General features: G+C 46.6%; 1 protein-coding gene and 1 pseudogene across 3 annotated transcripts in view; both read left to right on the top strand.

The window, feature by feature from the left end:
• PCGF1 (polycomb group ring finger 1) overlaps positions 1 to 23349 on the top strand; it is a 174431-nt gene that overhangs the window by 134118 nt on the left and 16964 nt on the right. For 2 of the 3 annotated variants that reach the window (XM_086964573.1, XM_086964571.1), the window contains 2 exons: positions 295 to 381; positions 823 to 903. In XM_086964573.1, the coding sequence (XP_086820699.1) occupies positions 295 to 381; positions 823 to 903 (168 nt within the window). The remainder of the gene's footprint in view (positions 1 to 294; positions 382 to 822; positions 904 to 23349) is intronic. The other variant, XM_086964572.1, reaches the window with a different exon arrangement.
• Positions 12348 to 23259, top strand: LOC147725679 (uncharacterized; annotated as a pseudogene).

Here is a 23349-nt window from a genome sequence, read left to right on the forward strand (position 1 = left end):
CTTGACTCTTGGAAAAATCACCAAAGGCTGCAAAAGGAAACGCATGCAAGCTCTAAAACATTCATGTTTCTCAGTCTGGTGGTTACTTTCTGCATGGAAGGTGGTGCCACAGTGAAGATTATGCTACCTCTGGAGAGGCATAGGAAATCGGGGTCCCATAGGTTTGTCTGTCGGTCTGTGTTGTAATGTCAATCTAATTATACCATAATGTAAAGACCAGAACAAGTAAATCGAATCCAACAGTCTGTCTGTAGCTGGAGCATTGCTCTCAGCGTCCAACTTTGTGTTTTACAGCAGAAATACGTGAGGTGCTCCATCCGCGCAGAGGTCCGACACTTGCGGAGGGTCCTGTGTCATCGACTCAACGTCGTCCCACCACACGTAAGTGGCAAAGGTGTTTTATAAGGTTGGCTCGTAGGATATGAGCAAAGTCTACTATCCAGAATGGCCAAGGGTTGGAATTTCATGTAGGTTTGAGACCAGGCTAACCATTATAAACACTGGAATGTAATAATATCTGTTTTTTAAGATTGCACTAAATACAGCGCTTCTGTTTTTACGCGTGGTAAATTAAGGATGTTAACTTTCTCACCATCTAGGTGTGCTATCCTATCTTAGAAAATGTAGATGTATGTGGAGTGGGTTACTGTCCCTTTACACACATACATATATATATTCCAGTTGGTGTAACGTTCATGTCTGATCAAGCTTGAATAGTGTCTGCTCTATAAACTGATGGTTTTTATCTTTTCTTCATTCACCTGCGAGAGACAGGATTATTCTTACACTCACCTGTGATTGTCGTATTACATTATTGCACAGGTCCAGCTTCTCTTCAACAACGAGTCACTCCCAGATCACATGACCATGAAGCAGCTCTACTTGTCACGGTGGTACGGCAAGGTGGGTACTGCACTCCGTCATTACTGTATGAAAATACTGAGAATAGCTTTTGATCACATGGCGTTGGTGAAGAACAAGCAGAGATGTGGCAAATGATTCCTGTGTATTACTTCACATTTGTAAGAAGTATGATTATTAGATGTGCCACTGCAAAGAGTTCTTCTTCTTCTTCTTCTTCTTTTTTTTTTTTTTTCTTCTTCTTGTGTTATTGGTGAACAATTATTCTTTCAGATCAGTGACAAATACTTATAACAGCTGCCAGGTCTGTTGTCCCTTGTCACCCTACTTTAGGGCTCCTGGGATGGTCAGTCTGGCATCTGTGATTCAATTTTGTTCACAGTGCAAACCTGGTTAAGAGAATTGAAGCCAGGTTCATGCATGTACTCATGGTGGTCTTGCCCACCCCCCAGAAACGGCAAGGGCTTAGGGAATTTGTGTCACCAAGTGGAGTGTGGTGGCTAGCAAGGACTACTATAAAAGTCTGGTACTTGATGATGAGCTAATTTCTCCTTCCTCACCACTCATAGAAAGGTCACAAAGAACCAACATCTGGTCTTGATGGTGAAGAGTGATACCACTACATCAAGGAAACCTTTCCCAAGGATCAATTCTTACAAAGGCTGGTGATAGGGGAGGAAGGGTACCCAACACCCACAGTTTCACTGATTTAGAAAGCTCAACCAAGTTTCCTAGAGCTTTCTTCGCAGTGTAACTTTTTGTAACCAACCACTTGCCTTTGTTAGGGGAATAGTGGTGGTAATAATAACTGGGGAAGGAGGCTTAGGTTTCGGGGAGCACAAGACTCCTATTATACCCTAACAGAGGTAGCCACACTGGGTTGAACTCAGTGGGGTGAAGGTGTGATTGGGAGAGGCCCCAGTCAAACCCCACTCTTGGAATTAAGATACATCTTGTTTTGAGATGGAAGAAGAATGGAAGAGCTTTTTCAGCAAATCTCTGCTTAGGTGTAGCCTGAGAGGAGAACACATTTCTAATGAACTTACCCTTGACCTGATGCCAAATCTCCAGTGTGTAGAGTCCAAGGGAGGAGCATACCGATTCTATGTACAGCTCCTTGATGCCCTCTACACCAAGACCTGGTCTACTGTTAATTGGAAAATCCTAGATAGACAAAGGGACTAGGAAAAAAAATCTATTCATGGTAGCTACACGTACATTAGGTACCAGGAAATTCCTTTATACAGATTTTAAACACACTTTTACAATTTCTGCTTTCTCCCTACTGCCACTAGATTATGCTGGGGACAATGCAGGGCCAAGGAGGAAGCCCTGCTATGATGGAGCTGCCCAAAGTCACTCAGACTTTGAAGGGAAGGGTCCAAAACTCTTGGTGATTCTAGTTTACCGCCTACGTTTTATGTGTTTGTACAGGATTTAGTGGCCCTTCGAAAGGAGATTAGTATTTGTCACTTTAGTGTTTGGGGTTAGGAAATTATCGAACATTTAGGACTCACTCTTGATGTCCAAATTGTTCAAAGTGTTTGGTCGACCTGACCATGGGAAGACTTTCTTGCGATATTAAAGGGACCCATCTCCATTTTGATAGCAGGTGGAAAAAACTATTATACCATCTCTTGAGGGGTGTTCGAGATTGCTGCAAAATGTACCTTCACTGAGTTATGGGAAAGACACTAACGCATCAGGAGTAGGAAGTAAGGCAGAATTTGTTCTGGAGTAGATTCGAAAGAATGAATATACATATTGTAGCACGACATGCAAGAACCGAGTCCTCTTCACCGTGAATGTTTTATTTGTTGTTTCCACTCTAGCTTTGGCTAGAACCTCTGCAATCCTAAGAGATGTTCAAGAAATGGAACTCATTGTAGTGAGCAGCCAAGCCAATAAAATTGAGCAATTCCGGTGTTGGATGAACAATTTGGCCTTTGTTCATCGTTAAGACCTGAAACTGGCCTGAGGGTAATATACTGTTGCTCTGGGCGGCATATTCATCTTGTTTATGAGCCTGGGATCAATGCAAATGGGCGAAGGCATACGCAAATATTCCTGTCCATGCTATCTGAAACTCTTTCCCCCCACAATCCGTTTCATGAGTATCTGCTGACATAGAACTGACATTTGTTGGTGAGAGCTGATGCAAATAATTCCAAGTTGAGATGTAGACATTTTTTAAAATATTTTTGTTAGTTGGTGTTGGTCCAGTTTCATCTCAAAGTATTCTCTCAGGTTCTGCTTAGAGAGTCGGCCCACAAGTTGTCTATCCCAGGACTGTGTTCCACTTTCATGATGATTTGGTGCAGAGAATCCATTTTAAGATCTACTGAGCTTCCTTGGATAGAAGACGTGATCTTGTTCCTCCTCATTTGTTTAGGTAAAACGTTATAGTAGTACTGTTGGTACGGACCAGTACTACTGAATTACTTATCCTCCGTTAACATTATCTGTAGGCCCAGAGCAACAGCTCTTAACTCTTAACAGGTTGATGTGCATTTCTGCTTCTTTGGATGTCCATTTGCCATTGACTACTAGGTCGTGTAAGTTTCCTCTCCCATCCTTCGAGAGATTAATTTTTGGACATTGCAAACTGGGGCAGAGTCGAGATGAATGTCCGGTGTGGGGGGGATGTCCAGGTGTTTACACCACTCCATAGCCAATGTTATGTCTGGACACATTGTTTGAACTGGTATGGTTTTAGGACAATCGCACTCCTGGGTGTATAAAACTTCAGAATATGGTCTATGACGTTGAGTTGGTGCTATCCGGTAATCCGTTAGGGCCTGTAGGACCAAGTTACAATGCTGAGTTGCGCTATCCCAAACGTGGGTAGCGGCACCGGATGCACACAGAAAAGAAAATTTCCAGCGAGGTTGATTGTGCGTTTGAATTTATTTTATTGCGAATCAAATTTTATCTTCTTTCAAAATGTTGTATTCACATGATGAAATTTATACATCAATCTTCATTTCTTATTGATTCAAAAGCTTCCCCATGAATTCCCAATGCATTTCGGGCGCTGGGCCCTTCGTCAGGGGATTTAACTTTACTGTTGACAGAAAAAAATGATACACATGTTTTAATACGCCACCTAGTATGCATAATGCAAAACAGTACATTTCAAAAATCCAAAATTTATCTCTTAACCATGAGTCTAGTTAATGAAATCTGAGATTCACCCGGTCTAAACAAAATGAATAAAGTACACGTTTAACCCCTTATTGTTATCGGGTGTGAATGAAAGTCAAACAGCAGAATGTGCAAGTACCTGTGTATTTAAGTAAAAGAGCATGAGAGCAGAAATGTCTGGGACCATAAGAACAAACGGTGGTTCGTTCGGTGGGAGGTGAGTAATAAAAAGAAAGAAGGATGAGGTTCGACAAATGGGAACACGTTAACAAGGAAACCCGTCTAAATTCTTAAAACCATCAGGCACCTGGTGTAAGGAAAAAATTCTCAACCCGGGTGGGGAGATTGTGGGATTGGTAAAGAGCCGTAAGGTGCGGTTCTAACAATAAGAACCCAAAAGGTACCGGCTGGACTTTAAACTAAAAATGGGGTAGCTTACCAATATCAGTGCGGAGCACTGGAAACAATGTTGCCCTCCATGTGCGTCGGCGGGATGGAATGCGGAAGTTCCGATCGGATCTTTACGTGAACGTCGTGTGACGTGTATGATCATGTGATGGATGAAAATGGAAAACAGACTGCCCGGAGTCTGGAGTGTATGGGTGTTCGTGTACCGTAATAGAAAGGGTAGTAAAAAAAGGGTGAAAAGCCGGAGTTGTAACGTCAGGCGCAGCTGTACAGGGCCAAAAAAGCACGTATGGCTGTGTGGGGTAATGTATGGAAAAATGTACAAATTAGCACACAAATGTCAAGGAAATTAACATCACCAAAGAAGGAAAATAGTCTACACAAGTCAGTTGCGCGATGTGGAAACTGGGTAATCTTATGCAACTGGAATTAGACTGTGTACAAGAGAAACACATTTTCAGGGTGTTTTTACAGAAAACAATGAAAGTCCATACGATCATTTAATCCTTTTGGATGAGTCGTGGTAAGACGATTTATCCAATATATTTCTCGTCTCAATAAATGCTGGCTATTGTCTCTACCCGGTAAAATGCTCGGTTGTTCCAATACTAGGAATCTTAGTTGACTTGGAGTATGATTCTGAAGATCAAAATGTGCTGCCAAAGGAGATTTGGAATTTTTAGTTCGAATGTTACTCTTGTGTTCTGCTCTTTTACTTAAATACACAGGTACTTGCACATTCTGCTGTTTGACTTTCATTCACACCCGATAACAATAAGGGGTTAAACGTGTACTTTATTCATTTTGTTTAGACCGGGTGAATCTCAGATTTCATTAACTAGACTCATGGTTAAGAGATAAATTTTGGATTTTTGAAATGTACTGTTTTGCATTATGCATACTAGGTGGCGTATTAAAACATGTGTATCATTTTTTTCTGTCAACAGTAAAGTTAAATCCCCTGACGAAGGGCCCAGCGCCCGAAATGCATTGGGAATTCATGGGGAAGCTTTTGAATCAATAAGAAATGAAGATTGATGTATAAATTTCATCATGTGAATACAACATTTTGAAAGAAGATAAAATTTGATTCGCAATAAAATAAATTCAAACGCACAATCAACCTCGCTGGAAATTTTCTTTTCTGTGTGCATCCGGTGCCGCTACCCACGTTTGGGATAGCGCAACTCAGCATGGACACATTGTTTGTCACACTCCTCCAACAATGGTCTTATCTGAAGTTGACCGTTTGGAATTAAAGGAATGCATGCTGACAATATCCCCAACTGTGGTTTGTGTATCTGAACTGAAGTAGACTTTCTTCTGTGAAGGCAAGATGCTAAAAGTGTTAGCCACTGGATTCTTTCATATGTGGGAAAAGCCTTGAATGATCCTGCATCCTGGATTGCCCAGACAAGTCCAGTCTTCAGGCCTGCGAGGCTGGAAACAGGACTTGTCTTTGTTAATTTTTCCCGCCGCATCACCATCGCTACCCACATATTTGTCAAGGGTTGTAATGGGGGCTCGTGCTCTTGGGGGCGCCAGCTGCTTCTGTGGTGTAAGGAGGGATTTCTTAGGAGTTGTAGACAAGGAGTGCCTGAGACATAGTGCACTGAGTAGTAGTTTTTTGTTAATAGGGGGAGGAAGGTTACCTGACTCCAGAAACATGTTGTGGTAATCAGCTAGCATTTGTTGCTGGTCCATTACTAATGTAAATGTATTTATATAGCGCAAATCACTGACCGAGGTCGGTATCTAAGCGCTTGCTTAGGGAACCCGTCCTGGTATTCCCCTGTGAGATAACCCCGGCAGGGTATCCACAAGGTGAAAGCCAGGCATCCCGCCGCGAGGGGCCGTTGTGGAGATTAAGCAAGCTATTGCCCAGAGTCGCAGAGTGTGAACCCGTGAGTCGGGAAGGCACCGGAGCGAGAATTATCGAGTCCGTGGAATTTTTTAGCCCAAGACCCGCCGAGGCGGGGAATTGAACCCAGGTCCAGGGCCGATCCCAGCTTCTGGGTCTGCCGCCTCTAACCCCTGAGCCACTCTTCTCCATGCTGTTGGTACTTGTATCATAGGGTCCTGGTAGTTGGTGTGATCATAATATTCATCAAATTAGAATTGCTTATCAAAAGCCTCATAAGATCTTGCATTTGTCAGAGGTTTGTTCTGGAATGAAAGTCATTCTCCAAATCCTCATTATCATGGTCCTCTTGGCACTTTACTTCGAGTTGGGTCAAAAGGGCCTGCCTTGTCCAATTCCTCCATTTCTAGTGGATGTGAAACTTTACTGTGTGACATCCAAACTGAATGGCTAGAGTTCAAAGCCCCTTCTTCAGTGACCTGTATATCATATCTGGTTGCCCCATCAATGGAGTTGATGTTGATGTTGAACATTTGTGTTTGAAGGTGGTTAGTTACAATGGGCCTTATTCCAGTGATGAACTAGTCAATGATATGGTTGGCAACAGTACAATCAACGCTGATGACTGTGTTGTAAATTATATTATCAACTACAAGTTGTTGACCATGCAGTAGAAGTGGTAGTTGCCAGCCTTCTGGCTGGTATGCCCAAAACTAAGAGGAAGAAATGGGCCGCTTCTAGGTGGAATGCTCTCCCTTGTCATTTACTTGTCATGAAAGATGAGAACTCCTTCAAACAGGATTTAAAAACCTGTCCGTTTAGCCAGGCCTTCTAATTTATTTCCGCTTCTGACCGTTAGTGGTTGGATCGTAGTGCCCGGACACACGTATGAGAAGTCGTGTGCTCTGAAATAAACCTTAAATACATCTTTGAATGTCTTGTCAACTGTATTTTAATCAACACCTATTTTGTCGATGTCTGGTCAATTAACACTTTTTTTCTCCAAAGAACTCCCTCTTTCAGTGAGTTAAGGGTTCAGGTCTTGTCTCAGATGTTCTTTGGTCAGACGGAGAAAAAGATTTTTTTTTCCAGGGTTTCTCAACATCTAAGCTGTTTTCAGTATGTTTTGTCTTGACAATTTTCTTGAAGGGTTCTTCAGAGGAGCGTTTTTCCTCATCCCTTACTCTTTTCATGAAGTAAGATGATGATTCTTATCCCGCCTCCCCAGATGGAAGTTGTTCAAAAGATTCTATTTCTGGAACTAGGCTTCACTGTCTTACAATGTTTTTCCCGGAAAAGTTCAGCAGTGCTTGCAGAGTCTATAGGTTTATGGTGGGGATGAAGGCAACATAAGCATACCTTGTGCAGATCCTTGAAAAATAATCTGGGCTTCCCACAAGATCTGAATGACCTGCAGAGGCCTGTCTTAGAACGGTCTAGTTGAAGTAAACCACCTGAAACACTGATGAACTGAGCAGGAAGACTTCCTCTCACATGACTTCCGCTAAGAAATGTGAATTATGGTGACACCAGAGAAGAAGAGTGCCTCAAGAGCTGCTCTCTGATTGGCTGAACTTTAGTTCTCCAGTATTAGGGGTGTCTTTCATAGATTCACATGCCTGAATCATTCCCCGTCGTCGGAGTGAGAGTCCCACAGTACATAAAAAAGCAATAATATGCCATAAATATATAGTAAATACCAATAAAAACAAACCAGGAAGTAAAGTAGCCAAAGCTACAGTAAAAAAACTTCCACACCTATGACTAGGATAGTCATTTTGTATAGTCCAAACTACAGCCAATCAGGGGCCAGCACCCACCAGAAGGTTCTCCCCTGAGGCTCAGGCTCTCAGATTTTCTACCGCACGTTGTGTGAAGGGAGTCTCCCTGAGCTCTGCTCAGTTTTCTTCAATTTTCTTCATTTGTCTTAAAAGTTTTGTAATGTCTAATTACACGAAGTCTATCCGCAGACCCTGCGTCGCTTGTGGAAAGCTGAAACCTTTTCCTGTGAACCCTCATGAAGAGTATATGGACCAGCCTGTCTCTGACATGGTAGGAGGAGAAGGGTATGTCTTGTGCTTAGGCTATACCCCCTTCTGATGTGGGAGGATTTGTTTTATTTGTACTGCACCTTAATGGTTTGAAATGATGTTTCTCCTCTTCTTCACCAGTTGAAGTAACATCGAAATTAAGGGGTCTCTGACCTTCTTTGAGTCTGCCTCCCCCATCTACGCCCATGAGATTTACTCTCAGGCGTCTAGACTCACTCTGCACACTTTTCTGATTGAAAATGTGCCAGCTTGTCGACGATACAGTCAAAGTATTCTTTGACGACAATCTCTGCGGTCACTGGTGCTCTACGTCAACAATGGCTCCAGGATTCCGTTGATGACAATGGGGACAGTGCCCTCTTGTGGACTGATTGTAATTCGCACGGAATTGCGAAATTGACAAAGAGACTTGTCGACGGGGAGAAAGCCTCGTCGACGGAGAGCGTCGGCGGTGAGGTGAGCCTCGCTGACAAGGAGCCTCGTGGACAGTGAGGTGAGCCTCGTCGACGGAGAGCCTCGTCGACGGAGAGCCTCGTCGACGGTTGGCCATTGACAGGTGGCCCGTCAGCTATATGGCCCATTGACAGGTGGCCCGTCAGCTGTATGGCCCATGGACAGGTGGCCCATGGACAGTTGGCCCATTGGGGCTCATCGACTGTATCCTTTGTCGACAATGTACTCCGTCGACAATCATCCTCGTTGAGGGTGATCTTTGTCGAGTATTGGCATAGTCGAGGACTAGTTTCGTTGACAGCAAAACTGCGTAGATGGCGGGCTCGTCGACTGTGGCCACGTCGAGGGTCGGCTCCATAGACGTTGGGCTTCAGTAGTTTGTTAGGTTTACACAAATGGCCTCGTTTTTTCGTGTTGGCCTCATTGTAATGTAATGTATGTATACTTGTAAAGCGCACTGTTACCTCGTTACATGGTGTCCTGGCGCTGTATACCGCTGGGGAACCCGTCCTGGCTTTCCCTGTGAGAGGGCACCCCCAAGGTGAAGCCAGGCATCCCCGGCGCTGCTGGGGCCGTTGTGGAGATTAAGCAAGCTATCGCCCAGAGTTGCAGAGTGGGACCCATGGTTAGCGTAGGCACCTAGGCTAGAATTATCAAGTCCACGGACATTGACCCAAGACCCTGCCGCGTCGGGAATTGAACCCTGGTCCTGGACCGACCTCTGCTTCAGGGTCTGCCGCTTCTAACCAGTGAGCCACACTTTTGCAGCGTGAATCTTTCTGGATTCACTATGCTGTGCATATTCCGCGGTCTTGTGGTTGGGTCCGGATTCGTAGTCTGTTTTTTTTTTTTTTTTTTTTTTTTCGTCGCCCAGGTGGGCATCGGAGTCACCCCTCCTTGGTTGTATTTCCGGTGACGTCGGCATGCTTCCTGCGGAAGCTCCCACCCTTGGGCGCCATCTTCAGATTCTTTTTTCCGCGGTCGGGTCTGGATCGTTCCCGTTGGGCTCCAGACATTTTTGGAGAAAGTTCTAGGAAAAGACTGAGATTGAAGAAATTCACGAGAAGACTAAAGGAAGACTTCGCCGATCAAAGACCAGCGAAAAAGAAGGGAAAATCATCAAGGACTTCGACGATCGTCGACGTCCACGCGGCCAGGGAGGCCTGAACACTCAATGATGGACAACACGCCGTTAAAGTTCTGCCGTAACTGCCACCACAAGTACGCGCAGAAAGACCAACACCCGGTTTGCAACCTTTGCCTACCGGTAGACCACAGAAGCGAGGACTGCAACGCCTGCTCCGCCTTCGCCCCGAAGACCCTTCGGGTGAGAAAGAGCCAGAGGGTAGAGCACGCCACACTCCAAGGAAAAGCCCCGACGCCATCGCTGTACGAGCTGGGGATGTCCTCGGAAAGAGGACAACGCTGCTGCCGAAGACGACAGCTACACGGTCGTAGAGACCGAATCGGATAAGGTAGGAGACTCGTCGTTCCCCAAGAACACGAGAGACTCTGAGTCTCGAAAAAACGAGGGCAAGACCCCGAAAGCGCAGACGCAGAAACACCTGACGTCGGCGACTACCCACAGGCCCAGCGGATCCTCTGAGAAGGAGTCACCGGCGCCGAGAGCTGTTGAACAGCCGAAGTCGTCGAAAATCGCCCCCGAAAGGGAACGATCGACGCAGAGGGAGAAAGACCCTAAAGCCCCCACGCCGTCCAGGGACCCGAAACCCAGTTCGACGTCCAAGTCGTCGGCACCGAAAATCTCGCCGCCAAGCCAGGCGCTGAAGAGAGGGGCCGAACATCCCGGCGCGGACAACGCAGCCGAGATGGAGAAGAAAAGAAGGCGACTAGAAGCCGAAATGGAAAACATCTTGCAGCGGAAGAAAGATTTCGACGCCAAGATGAGTCTTCACGATTCCCCACAAGACCAAGCCACCCGTGCTAGATCTGGTCGAGGAGGAAGACGAAAACGTCGAGGAGCATGAGCCTGGCGTCGAAATGGTCGACGACCAGGAAGATGACGAGAACCCCTACTAGAGTTACAGCTGTGGGGAAGAAGAGGACAGCAGAATGGACGCCGAGTCGGCCACCTCAGACCCGCAGGAGGAGGATTACCTAGATGTCGACACCGAGAGCCCGGAAGAGGCGGTCGACACATATCTCTCGAGGCCATCGCCGCCGGATGACATCGGGGCCTACAACTCGGTGATAAAGTCTGAGGCAGCAGCTTTTAAACTCAAGCTTGACGAAGAGAAGCAAAAAGCAGACTTTCTTCTCGAGACATTACTCCCCACGCAAACAAGGAGCCAGTATCTGCCTATGCTCGATAGCGTCTTGGCGCAGGGGATGGAAGCATTCAGGGAGCCCGCAACATGCAAGGCAGTTACTCCCAGAACGGAAAAGAAGTACAAGCATTCATCAAAGGGCCCAGCCTACATTCGAGGCATGGTCTCGGCTGACTCCATCATCACGGCCACAGCAAGGAAGAGGGCCAACGTGGCCACTACTTCTGGCCCACCACCTGATAAGGAGAGCAAAAGGATGGACTTAGTGGGCAGGAGGATCGAACGGAATGCCGCGACCCACTGGCGCATGGCTAATTCCAATGCCCTCATAAACAGGCACATGTACCAGATCATGGAGGAGCTGGGACGGCTGGTGAAAGACCTGCCCTAGGAGGCCAGGCAGAAGGCCGAGAAACTGATGGAAGACGGGAAGAATGCGGCAAATTGTTGCCTCAAGACGGCCCTGGATGGAGCAGACCCCTCCAGCAGGCTCATGATGATGGGTGTCACCGAAAGAAGACACGCATGGCTCAGAATCTCGGGCTTCAAACCAGAGGTTCAACACAGCATCTTGAACACACCGTTCAACGGCGAGACGCTGTTCGGAACAACGGTTGACGACAAACTCAGTCAACTAAAGAAAGACAATGAAACTGCAAGATCCATGGGAGCATTGCAGTTCAGAGGCAACAGGAGGGGCACCCAGTCACGGAGGCCCGGCGGAAGGGGTGGAAACCAGCCAGGTACTTCACACCAGGCTTTCCAACAGACGCACCAGACGGACTCGCAGGCGCAGGCGAGTCAGCAGAAGCAGTCCTGGCAGTACCAGTCAAGAGGCCAGTCCTTTCGAGGGAGAGGAAATGGACGAGGACAGCATAAAAGAGGGGGCCAGCAGCCCGCCTCTAAATGACTTCGAACAGATCCGTGTGCCCGCCCACAGAAAAGATCCCAGGGGGCAACACATACAAAGGGGTCAAGACAAACTGGACACCTACCACCACATAACACCAGTGGGTGGAAGATTAAGATTCTACCTCCAGGAATGGAGAGAGATCACATCAGACAAATGGATCCTCAACATCATCCAATTCGGATACTGCATAGAATTGGAAGGGACGCCACCAAGCAGGAGACCAAAGAGAAAGCCACTAGCAAACGAACAGCTAGAGCGGCTTCAGGAAGAAGCAAAGGAGCTCCTATAAAAGCAGGCCATAGAACGGGTTCCCTTCAAGGAAAGAAACAAGGGAATATACTCAACGTATTTCCTCGTGCCAAAGGTCGATGAGACCCATCCTGGACCTGAGGTTCCTGAACAAATTTATAAGAACACAAAAATTCAAAATGACCTCCCTGCAGGAGGTGCTACCGCAATTGCAGATCGGAGACTTCATGGTCACGATAGACCTCAAGGACGCCTACATGCACATCCCAATGAACGTAAAGCACAAGCATATGCTCAGGTTCACGATCGGAGAAAGCCACTACCAGTTCACAACACTAGCCTTCGGGCTAAAATCAGCACCGAGGGTCTTCACAAAGTGCCTCGCGGCAGTCGCAGCGCACCTGCGAAGGCAGGGAATACACGTATACCCTTACCTGGACGACTGGTTAGTGAAAGCAAACTCCTACCAGAAATGCAAGAAAGACGCACATACAGTGATGAGCACGCTAATAAACCTGGGGTTCTCCATCCATTGGAAGAAATCGTCAATGGAGCCGGAGCGAGTAAAGATCTTCCTGGGGGCACAGATCAACACCTCACAGGGCAAGGTGTTCCCCAGCGACAGGAGAGCAAGGGCCCTGGTGAGGGAAACTCGCCTCTACCGGAGGGGACAAGCTCGGACATGTACGACTTCACATGAGACCCATCCAGGAATGGCTCCAGGAACAATGGTCACAGGCTTCAGGCAGTTGGGAGGATCTAGTGGTTGTGACGCACACAGTGCAGAAGGAGATGGCATGGTGGACCATGGAGAACATAACCAAGGGAAAGCCTCTAACACCCCCAACACCAACTGTGACCATCACCACAGACTCATCCCTGAAGGGATGGGGCGCTCACATGGAGGAACTCAAAGTGAGGGGTCTGTGGACACCAACAGATGCGACAAAGCACATCAATTACCTAGAATTGAAAACAATCTTCCTGGTACTGAAAGCATTCCAAACAAGACTGTACAAGCACAAGGTGTTGCTGCAGACGGACAACACCACAGCGATGTTCTACATCAACAAGCAGGGTGGAACACAGTCAACCGCGCTTTCGACACTGACACTGGCGCTGGAGATATGGAGATGGGCCATTCCCCTCAACATGGACCTTCTGGCCATACACCTACCGGGGAAGGAGAACATTCAAGCTGACTGGCTCAGCAGGCAGACATCGGCATCCCACGAGTGAGAGCTCAATGCTCAGGAGACGAGGTGGTTGTTCAACAGGTGGGGAACGCCATCAGTGGACCTGTTTGCAACACGCCAGAATGCAAAATGCCAAAGCTTCGCATCCAGACAACCCGAAGAGGGCTCCCTTGGGAATGCCTTATGGATAGATTGGTCCGGGACATTTGCGTACACTTTTCTCCCGATACCACTGATACACAGAGTACTGAGCAAGTGCAGAGCGAGCAACATGACCCTGATACTGGTCGCGCCACAGTGGGCCAGACAGACATGGTACTCGCAGATCATGGAGATGACCGTGCACCCCACAGATTCGGCAGGAGAAAAGACCTGCTCTCCATGCACAACGGAGAGGTACTGCACCCAGAGCCAGAGAGCCTGAGCCTAGTGGCATGGCTCCTGAGGACATAGAGTTCGCACACCTGAGACTGCCAGAGAGCACCCTCAGGGTCCTTCGGGAGGCACGAAGGCCCAGCACACGGAAATGCTATGTGGCAAAGTGGAAGAGATTCACGATGTGGTGCAGGAAAGAGAGACTTCACAATAAAATGAAGGACTCCACAGTGCTAAAATACCTCACGCACTTGCTGGAGAAGAACCTCAGCTCGTCCTCCTTGAGAGTCCACTTGGCTGCGATAGTCGCCTACACAAGGGGTGAGATGGGCAGGAGTTTCTTCACATCACAGGTTGTGAAGAGGTTCCTGGAAGGAGCGAAGAAGATCGCACCACCCAAGCGTGTGCCGCCACCGGCATGGAACTTGAACATAGTCCTAACGGAACTCATGAAGGAGCCCTTTGAACCACTCCACAAGGCCTCACTAGAAATGCTGACCATGAAAACAGCTTTCTTGGTTGCAATAACGTCCTTAGGCAGAGTAAGCGAGCTTCAAGCACTAACGCTACAGGAACCCTACATACAGTGCTTAATTTGTAAAATATGAAGTCCAGGTGCTCAAAATTTTTTCGGAGGCCACACCCACTTCCTCCCTGGCTCCACCCACTTTCTCTACCCAATTACTGTATTGGCTCCGCCCACATCCTCAACTGGCAGAGCTGAAAGTCAGATGCAATACCCGACCTGAATTTCAGCAAGGGAGCCTTCCCGCAAGTAAGGATTTTATAGGAGGTCCCCCTGTCCTGTGAACATTTTGAAAAAGATTAAATGAAAAGTGCATTTAAAGCACAATTTTGTAGTAAAGTAGCTTAAACGACTAATGCATTTAAAAGGGACACGCGAAAAATGTGACCTACTAGAAGGTAAATAACATTGGGAGTGCAAGAAGCGTGTCTCGCTGCTCCGGGCACATCGAACACAACACACGCACAACAATCCACACACACATACAAACATGCACAACGCATGGAATGTTGTGTTCAGGGACTCCAGAATCATCGTGAGCAGCAGAACTTCAAATGACTGCGCTTCTAATTGTGTATTCACGCCTCACAGGTACAGGCCACCCACTGTAATTCAACAATCGTACACGGCCATTTCCGCGCTCGAGGCATGAAACCAGTAAACTCACAATAAAATCAGGATGCTTGGTGCAACCCTCCTGGTTCAGGACCGGGTCCAGAACCTATTATTATCAAAAGATTGTTCCTTAGATAATTTACACACATGGGATTAGTGTGCGTCATGGCAAAAGTCAGAAACCTAGGATCACTGGAATGCAGGTTGGGCATGCAGAGCTGGCAGGGCACATAGGCAGTCATGCAAATGAGCCTTTTGTCCTAACAATGCCATTTTTTAAAAACTTAATGAGTGTATTTGATTCATATATCTTTTCCACTGGGTTGAATTTTATGTGCTTCAAAAGTAGTCAATCAAAAATAATAGGAAAATACTGTTAAGGTAACACCTATTTACCCTGTACAAAGCAGTTTAAAATCCTACATTTTGCCACTAAGATCCATGAACATACGAAGGTCGGAGGCACACAGCCAGCTTAAGCTGCACAAGAGCTAATGGAAGAGATGCAGCTGACCCTGTGTTTTCTACAACTCCAAACGAAAACAGTGCTACAGATAACAGTTGTTTTCGTCCCTGAATTTTAGGAAGTAAAATGAGCAGGGAAATAATGTAATTGTTTCACTGCATCTTCTCACAAGGGCAGGCTTCACAAGCCCCTTCTTGCATGGCGTTTGCATTTTCTAAAAAACTGAAATCCATTAGAAAGGGAGTCCGTGAAAAGGTGCTCCCTCCCTCTGATTGCAGAGCTCAGCCTCTTCTGTGTCTTCATCATCTCTATATTCATGTTTCGGTTTCTAACAGTGTAATATACTTACGGGGTTTCAGGCAGACTCCACCCAATTCATCCATTTCTTATTGTGTCATGATTCACATTTTTGCCTACTCGGTGCACATAGCTGCCAAGGTTTCAGATTGCTATGTGTGGCATTTTCATAATTTCAGTGTCATTATGAGTGGCATTCCAACCACTGTGACAGTTTCTCGCAGGCAAAATTAAGCAATGAAGACCAGGAAAAAAATTAGCAGAAATTACACCCATTTGAGCAACGAGAAACTCTGAGGGCCCCTGACAGACATTCAATCATGAAGCCCAGTGACAATACCCGACTATCCCAATTTCAGAGATAGTAGCATAGTTGGGCTGGCAAAAAAAGAGCTTATATACAACAAGAAGGAATTATATACTTTTATAGTGTGAGAATCAGTGCCAGCATTATAAGCATAGTCGTATACAATATGCACACTTGTATAAATGGTCAATTTGTATGCCAGCTTTTGTGTGGAATGTTGAATGGAGGCTATTAAGCAAAGGATCTATGGTCTGTCACCCTAAATGCTTTACAATTAATCACCTCTACTCATCCATTGTGCCTATGTTTACTCACATGCACACTGAAACTAGAAGGTTTTGTGCCCTTTAAATAATTTTTACCTAGCTCATGAAAGGTTTTATTCCTACGCTAGTTTCCATCACTTTGTAAAGTACCACAAATATTGCACTATAGTAGTGTCAACTCCATTATTAGATTTAACCCACTTAACAAAAGTATTATTTTGAGCCACACAAGTGATACATGCGAAAATACACAAGAATGAACACACAGCTTATACATTCCGCTTAGCAGCTCGCAGGAGCCTGCGGCTGCTCTATAATAGAGAGAATGTGATTGGAGAAAATGGCGCCTGCATGACTAAAGCTGGGAGAAGTGACTGATTTACATGCACTCACATGAAGCAGACATTTTTTGCCCCCACATGCAGGCACGTTATGCAAATGGACCTTGTAACATATTCAAGATTGTGTTAGCCTTCGATTAATACTTTGTTTTCCAGAGTCGGACTGGCCTATGACAGTGCCAGAAGGACATTGGAGCGCATGCTATTTGACAGATTAGTTACTACACAAAAAGAGCAAGTAGTGCAAATGGATGTGCCTGTTGACTTTGCCCTGATATAAAGTTAGCACAATACATTCCTCTGTAACCTAAAAAAGAACCCTCCCGTCCGTTAAATGCCAACCTTACGTGTAATAGTGACATTATTCATAGATCCTTCAGCCAGGCGTTTGTTGGGGGTAAATTAAATCATATACACTGTGGGAACTAGGGAACAGTAGCCTCAATCTCATCTTTACACTCGCGCCTCACCTCCCCTCGACTGATACTTGAGTTTGTTATATAACTATTTTCTATAATTTAGTTGCAGAGTAGACTCCTTTTAAGTAAAGGTATTGTGGATTTAAGTGTCAGACTGAAGACCAGGAAGCGGCAGTGGCGGCTGGTGACATTTGAAAGTGTTGAGGCGTAAAAAATTGTTGTACTTCACTTTGGCGAGCGAGCCTGAACGTCCTGGGGGGGGAGGGTTCAGGGAAAATTTTGAAAAAGGAAGAGCGGGTGAGGGTGAGACCCTTATTAACCGTAGGTGGGCCCGCCCACTTGCTTACAGCATAAACTTAACTGCGTTTGTGGGCGGTGTAGTGTGTCTAATTAAAGGACAGTCGATGCGCCACAAGTCACAGCAAAAGTGGGCCAGTGCACCACAAAAACCTACAAACCAGGCTAGAGCACAGCAAGCAAAAAGTAGGCAGAAGAAGTAGGTCAACACACCTCAGGCACAAACAAAAGGAAGACACACAAAACGGACCGGACAGAGCCCCGCAAGATCAAAACTTATATTCAAATGACCTTTTCCTGCCTTCACCCTCAACACTAAACCCATGTACGTTCAAAAAGCAACCGGCTCCTGGCACCGGAACTCAACAAGCCCCATCATCGGGGGAAAGCGGGTCTTCCGGTCCAGTTCCTTGCACTGCATTCTGGTACTTGCAGACCTGGGTTTGTAGCAGGGCGAACAGATCAAATAGTACTGACAGCACCCGCATTTCCTAGGTCCATGTGAGTAGCACATCCAGGCCAGATTTGTTTATTTGCATTGTGGGTTTTGCAGTCCCAATATAATCGGGTGACTAGCACTACAAACACCAGAATAAAAATATAAAACCCCAAACTCGTGGAACTGGGAACCTCGAGAGCTCTGCAATGCAAACATACTAAACGCAACTGATTAAATCATTTTGAACCGCCTGCAGCTCAAATTAGAAATATCTACAGGGATCTAGCGTTACCATGCGAGTCAACAGGAGTGTAAGCTCAGTAAATAAATGCACATGCTTCTGCTAGATGCTGCAAGGCTTACCACCATCAGTGCATTTCAATACATCTGCAATTACTGGAGGTGATTTCACCGCCAGCTCATCTGCCTCGTTCAGCTCTGCACAAACATTCAGCGCCGTTACTAGCAGGCATGTATATGCATATTTTCTGGCACTGTGACGTTTGCAGATTGACATTTTCTGATGACATCAAAGCAATTTAAAAGTAGAATGTTGTACTAAAAGTTGATAGAATGTATGTGTTTTATAAATATCCCTCATCTATACATTACACACAGGGTCATGCATACAGACCCCCGTTCTGTCTCTCCCTTTCACACAAACCACATAAGGATTCGCGCTCTAACCCCCCCATCCCCTCCCCTCCCCTGCCCTCCCCTGCTTCTTTCACTCACACACACACACGTATACAGGCCGCCGCAGCCCCGCCCCCTTAAGCGTCCGTGGCGCGTTCTACTTCTGACACTAATTCCATGAATCAGGAGTTTCCTGATTGCTGCAATTAGCGTCAGAAGTGGAACGATTACATTCTAAATGGGGCTGTGGTAGGCCTGCCAGCCCTGCCTGCCTCGCCTCACCTCACCTGCCTGCGGCTGCGCAGCTCATGATGATTATTACGGAAATTCGGCCGGCGCCGGCCTACCCCCAGGGCCCAGGCCATCTTGTCCAGGCGCTGCTGTAGCAGTGGTAGGTAGGCCAATCAGGATGATTAAAAAAACCTGACTGGTCTGGCCACCACCAGTAAATTAATCACGCCACTGCCAGGCCCCCTGCCCTGCCTCGCTCGCACCTCGCCCTCACCTGCTGAGTGCTCGCCGCTCCCAACTCCGAGTCCACCAGAAACTTTGGGCGGCGAATACCTCCTAGATACTCGGCGAGGGAAGAGGTGCGGGTATGCTGGGGCGGGCAGAGAAAATGCGCGTGCAATGCATTCAATTGCATGCAATCTGCGCACGCGTCGCTTCCTCTGGCGCGCACAGCCCCAACCCCTGCAGCAAAGCCCTGCCCAGTGCCCTGGCCCCTGCAACAAGTAACAAAACAACACGTCCCGCCCACTGGGGCCCTGATCCGCGGCCGGGAAGTGGAACTCTTAGAGAGAGAGAGAGAGAGAGAGTAAACTGGGAGCAGAGAGCAGGGCAGCTGTATGCTGCATGCATCATCGACGTCGATGACCTGGTCGGAGTCAACAAGTTTGGCAAGTTGGCAACAGTGACAGCAGTAAGCAGCGCCACAGCCACACTCTGTGTGTGCCTGCTGCCAGTCACCAGTCAGTGCGCAAACACACGCACGACTTTAAAAAATCAAAATCTAAGGCAGGAGAACAGGTGCACTTAATCCCGCGTGATAGACCCGGCCCCCATAATTAAGTGCCGGTGCTGAGCACCGGCAAGCTCCGGCTCAAATTAAGCCCTGCCTACATACAAATACACAATGACAGGGTTGTGATGAGGACCGACCCACACTTCTTGCCAAAGGTGGTGTCCAAATTCCACATGACCCAGTCCATACAGATACCGAGTTTTTTCCAAAAACCAACCACTAGTGCTGAGCGAGCCCTACACACCCTAGACGCCAGAAGGGCGGTCATGCACTTTATCAAGAGGACAAAGGGACACAGGAAGACAAAGCAATTCTTTGTGTCATTTGCCAACAGTTTCATGGGAAAGGCAGTAACCAAGAACACTATTGCACGATGGATCGCGCAAACAATTCAACTCTGCCACAAAAGGGCAGGGCAAGAACTAGCAGAGGGACCACGCGCCCACTCCACTAGGAAAAAAGGTGCTACAATAGCCTTCCTGGCTAACACACCCATACAAGACATATGCCTGGCGGCAACATGGGCTTCGGTGCACACATTCACGAAGCACTCTGCGTGGATGTTCAGATGAACAAGGAAGCGCAAGTCGGACAAAAAGTGCTCCAGCACATATTCAAGAACCAGAGCTCATCTTCCACCCAGCCGCCACAGAAATGAGAAACCGCTACAAAATCTATGCACAGCATAGTGAATCCAGAAAGATTCACGCTGCAAAACAAATAGTTTCTTACCTGTCGGTGTAGTTTTGCAACTTGATCTTTCTGGATTCACTAGCGAACCCACCCACCTCCGCCAGAAAGATGAGGCTGGAGAGGAAAGAGGTGGTTAAAAAAAAAAAAAAAGTAGAAAGGACTTTATGTACAAAGCGGTTGAAAAGTTTCACCTACATACAACCTTGCCATCACTTCAGAGACGAAAGAAACACGGAAAAAAGAATCCGAAGATGGTGCCCAAGGGTGGGAGCTTCCGCAGGAAGCATGCCGACGTCACCGGAAATACACCCAAGGAGGGGTGACGCCGACGCCAACCTGGGCGACGAAAAAAAAAAAAAGAAAAGACTACGAATCCGGACCCAACCACAAGACTGCGGAATATGCACAGCATAATGAATCCAGAAAGATCATCAAGCTGAAAAACTACACCGACAGGTAAGAAATTATTCGTTTATCATTGATGCTTAAACCCAGTCAATGGTTAGATTCGTCGACGGTTAATCCAGTTGGGTTGATGCACAGTGCTCTTTTAGCTTAATAATAATTAGCCGTAAACTGGTTTCCGCTGCATCCACGTGAGGGCGTGATGGCTCTTTACTCTACGCCATATTTCTTGGACTGGCTAAAAACTTAGCTAGACTCTCAGGTTTACACCTGAACCTCTATTACTTTACCCTCCGGCGGATGTTGGAGGATTAAACCTCCTCATGAAGGGAACGGTGGATCGTTTTCATCAAACCCTCGTCCCAAGGTCAGAAACAGACCGTTTTTTCCCTTTAATTTTACAATTTGGCAGAGGTCTTTGCCTCTTCTTGAGCCCAAGATCTGCGCTGGTGTTTTCTGTCACACCTCGAGCACAAATTTAAAACGCCAGACAATTCAACCCGCTTGTCTTGTCTCTCAACTTCAACCTGACCCATCTTTTGCTCGGGCGGCCCAGACACGTCCTCGCAACTCCGCTTCTCCTTTGACTTTTTTTATCACGACCGGGAAGGTCGATGATTCGTATTATAAGGGAGAAGAAGTTTTTCACTATGGCTGCAACCACAGTTCAGCAGGCAACCCTTTAGCTATTTTTAGCAGGTTCCACTACGAGAGATACTCTAATATATTGGCACAGGTAGCCCGTATTCCCGAATACTCCTCAGCTGACGTTTTCAAGGATTTTACAGAAAAATAGGAGTGCATCATCAACAATAGACCGTGCAGTGCACATTGCATCTCCAAGTTTTTAGACAGCCCGCAGAGGCGCAGTATTGCAGAGATAGGGTTGGCAGAACTCTCGGTTCTTCGCCCAGAGGTTCACACTAAGATAATGGTCGTACCGTTATAGAGAGTCCTTCTTGGCCAACATGTTGAGCACTCACTACCCGCGCCTTCGTTTTTTCCCCAGTACAGAGAGCAACCCTTTTGTGGTGCCCGAGGGCAGTTCCACATCCTTTTTTCCAAGGAGTTCCACCCCGTATCATTTTTACAACTGCATTAATCGTATGCAGGAGGTACTTCTTTAAGGAAACAACGACTTACCTTAGAACCCACCCTTAGTCCATCCCAAGAGGGATGACAGTGGAATATCTGTTTTATTTCATTTGGTCAACAATGCCAGTTGTCTGTAGGGGGTTCTAATAGTTATGTCAAAAGGGCACGCTCTAGAATTTGGCAAATTCTCTTTTGCTACACCTTCAAGGGGACCGCTTCCTCCTCATCTGCGCGAGTCGTTTGCACAATTGTCTATATTGATACACACAGAGACCGTCTGAGTGGTTCTGAATCTACAACAGAGTTAGAGTTTACTCTCAGTTCCTCATCAACAAGCAAGTCAAGAAGTAGCGCCAGATTTTAAATCTTTGCGCAAACTATTCAAATGTTGTACCTCAAGAAGGTCTTAAAGTACTACTGCCAAAACGACTTGATAATTGCACTCGACCTCCAGGGTGTCTATGTTCATGTGCCAATTTTTTCAAAAGCATAGGAAGTAGCTACGTTTTTCAATAGGTTAAAAGCATTTTCAATTAAAGGCCTACCTTTTGGACTTTGGTCCGCTCCACGTGTTTTTATCTAGATCCTGGCACCAGTGGCAGCCTATCTACGTCTGCAAAGCATACAGATTCATCTTTACTGAGACAAATATATAATCAGGGCTCGCTCTTCTTAACCAGCAATCCAGCACACCCAACTTGGCAGTCACTGTTTAAAGCCTGGTTTTTTCAACACATCATGACAAGTCTCAACTAGTCCTAGCTCTGATATGAACATTTCTCGGAGCAGCAATCAATACAAACCCAGCAAGCGTGTTTGTCTCACATGAACGACGGGCCTGCAGCTCCCACTTGGTGTTTCTTCTACGTACATTACGGTCCGTTTTCAGTAGATCCTCAAGGTCATTCCTGACCACGGCCTCCACCTGCATCCTGGTGGTTTTCCTACTACAGATTACACATGAGAAAGATGCTAGAGGAATTAGAAAAGCAGTGGTTGCAAGTCTCCGGTTCATTCGAAGATCTCATTACTAATCACTCCTCAGATGCGAGAAGTTTTCTTATTTGGTGAATCCAAGAAAGAAATTTATAGAAGGAGTGTGTTTTCCTTCAGGAGGCGTCAAATTACACAATCAACACAAACGCATCCCTCGAGAGTTGGGTAGCGCATCTTCAAGGGCTGGAGGTCAGCGGGACATGGAGCCCGCAAGAAAGGGCCTGGCACATCAATCTGTTGAGCGAAGTGCCATCTTCCTTGCCCTCAAATCTTTTCGTGCAATACTTCAAGGAGCCACTGTATTGGTGCGCACAAACAATACAAATGCACTATGTCAACAAACGGAGAGGGACAAGATCAGTTCTGTTGCCTCAGGAAGCCCTGGATCTTGGGCAGGGGCAATACGACACATACTCAATCTTCTGACGGTTCATGTCCCGGGTACAGGGACATTCTAGCAGACACTCTCAGCAGGACGACAATTTCCACTCTCGAGTGGAAGCTTATTCAACGGACGGTGGTTTCAATCTTTTGGCAGTGGGGTCATCCAGATTTGGACTTTTTTTTTTTTTTTTTTTTAACAGCAAATGGCGGTTCTTTGCAAGTTGGCATCCCCACAAAGACTTTCAGGGGAATGAGTTTCCGATCAAATGGTCTCAATTATCTGCTTGCTCTTTTCCACCGATACCGTTGGTTCCCAATGTCCTGCGGAAGATGAGGAAGGAGCA

Source organism: Lissotriton vulgaris, chromosome 3_2, assembly GCF_964263255.1.
Source record: "Lissotriton vulgaris chromosome 3_2, aLisVul1.2, whole genome shotgun sequence".
Classification (NCBI taxonomy): domain Eukaryota; kingdom Metazoa; phylum Chordata; class Amphibia; order Caudata; family Salamandridae; genus Lissotriton; species Lissotriton vulgaris.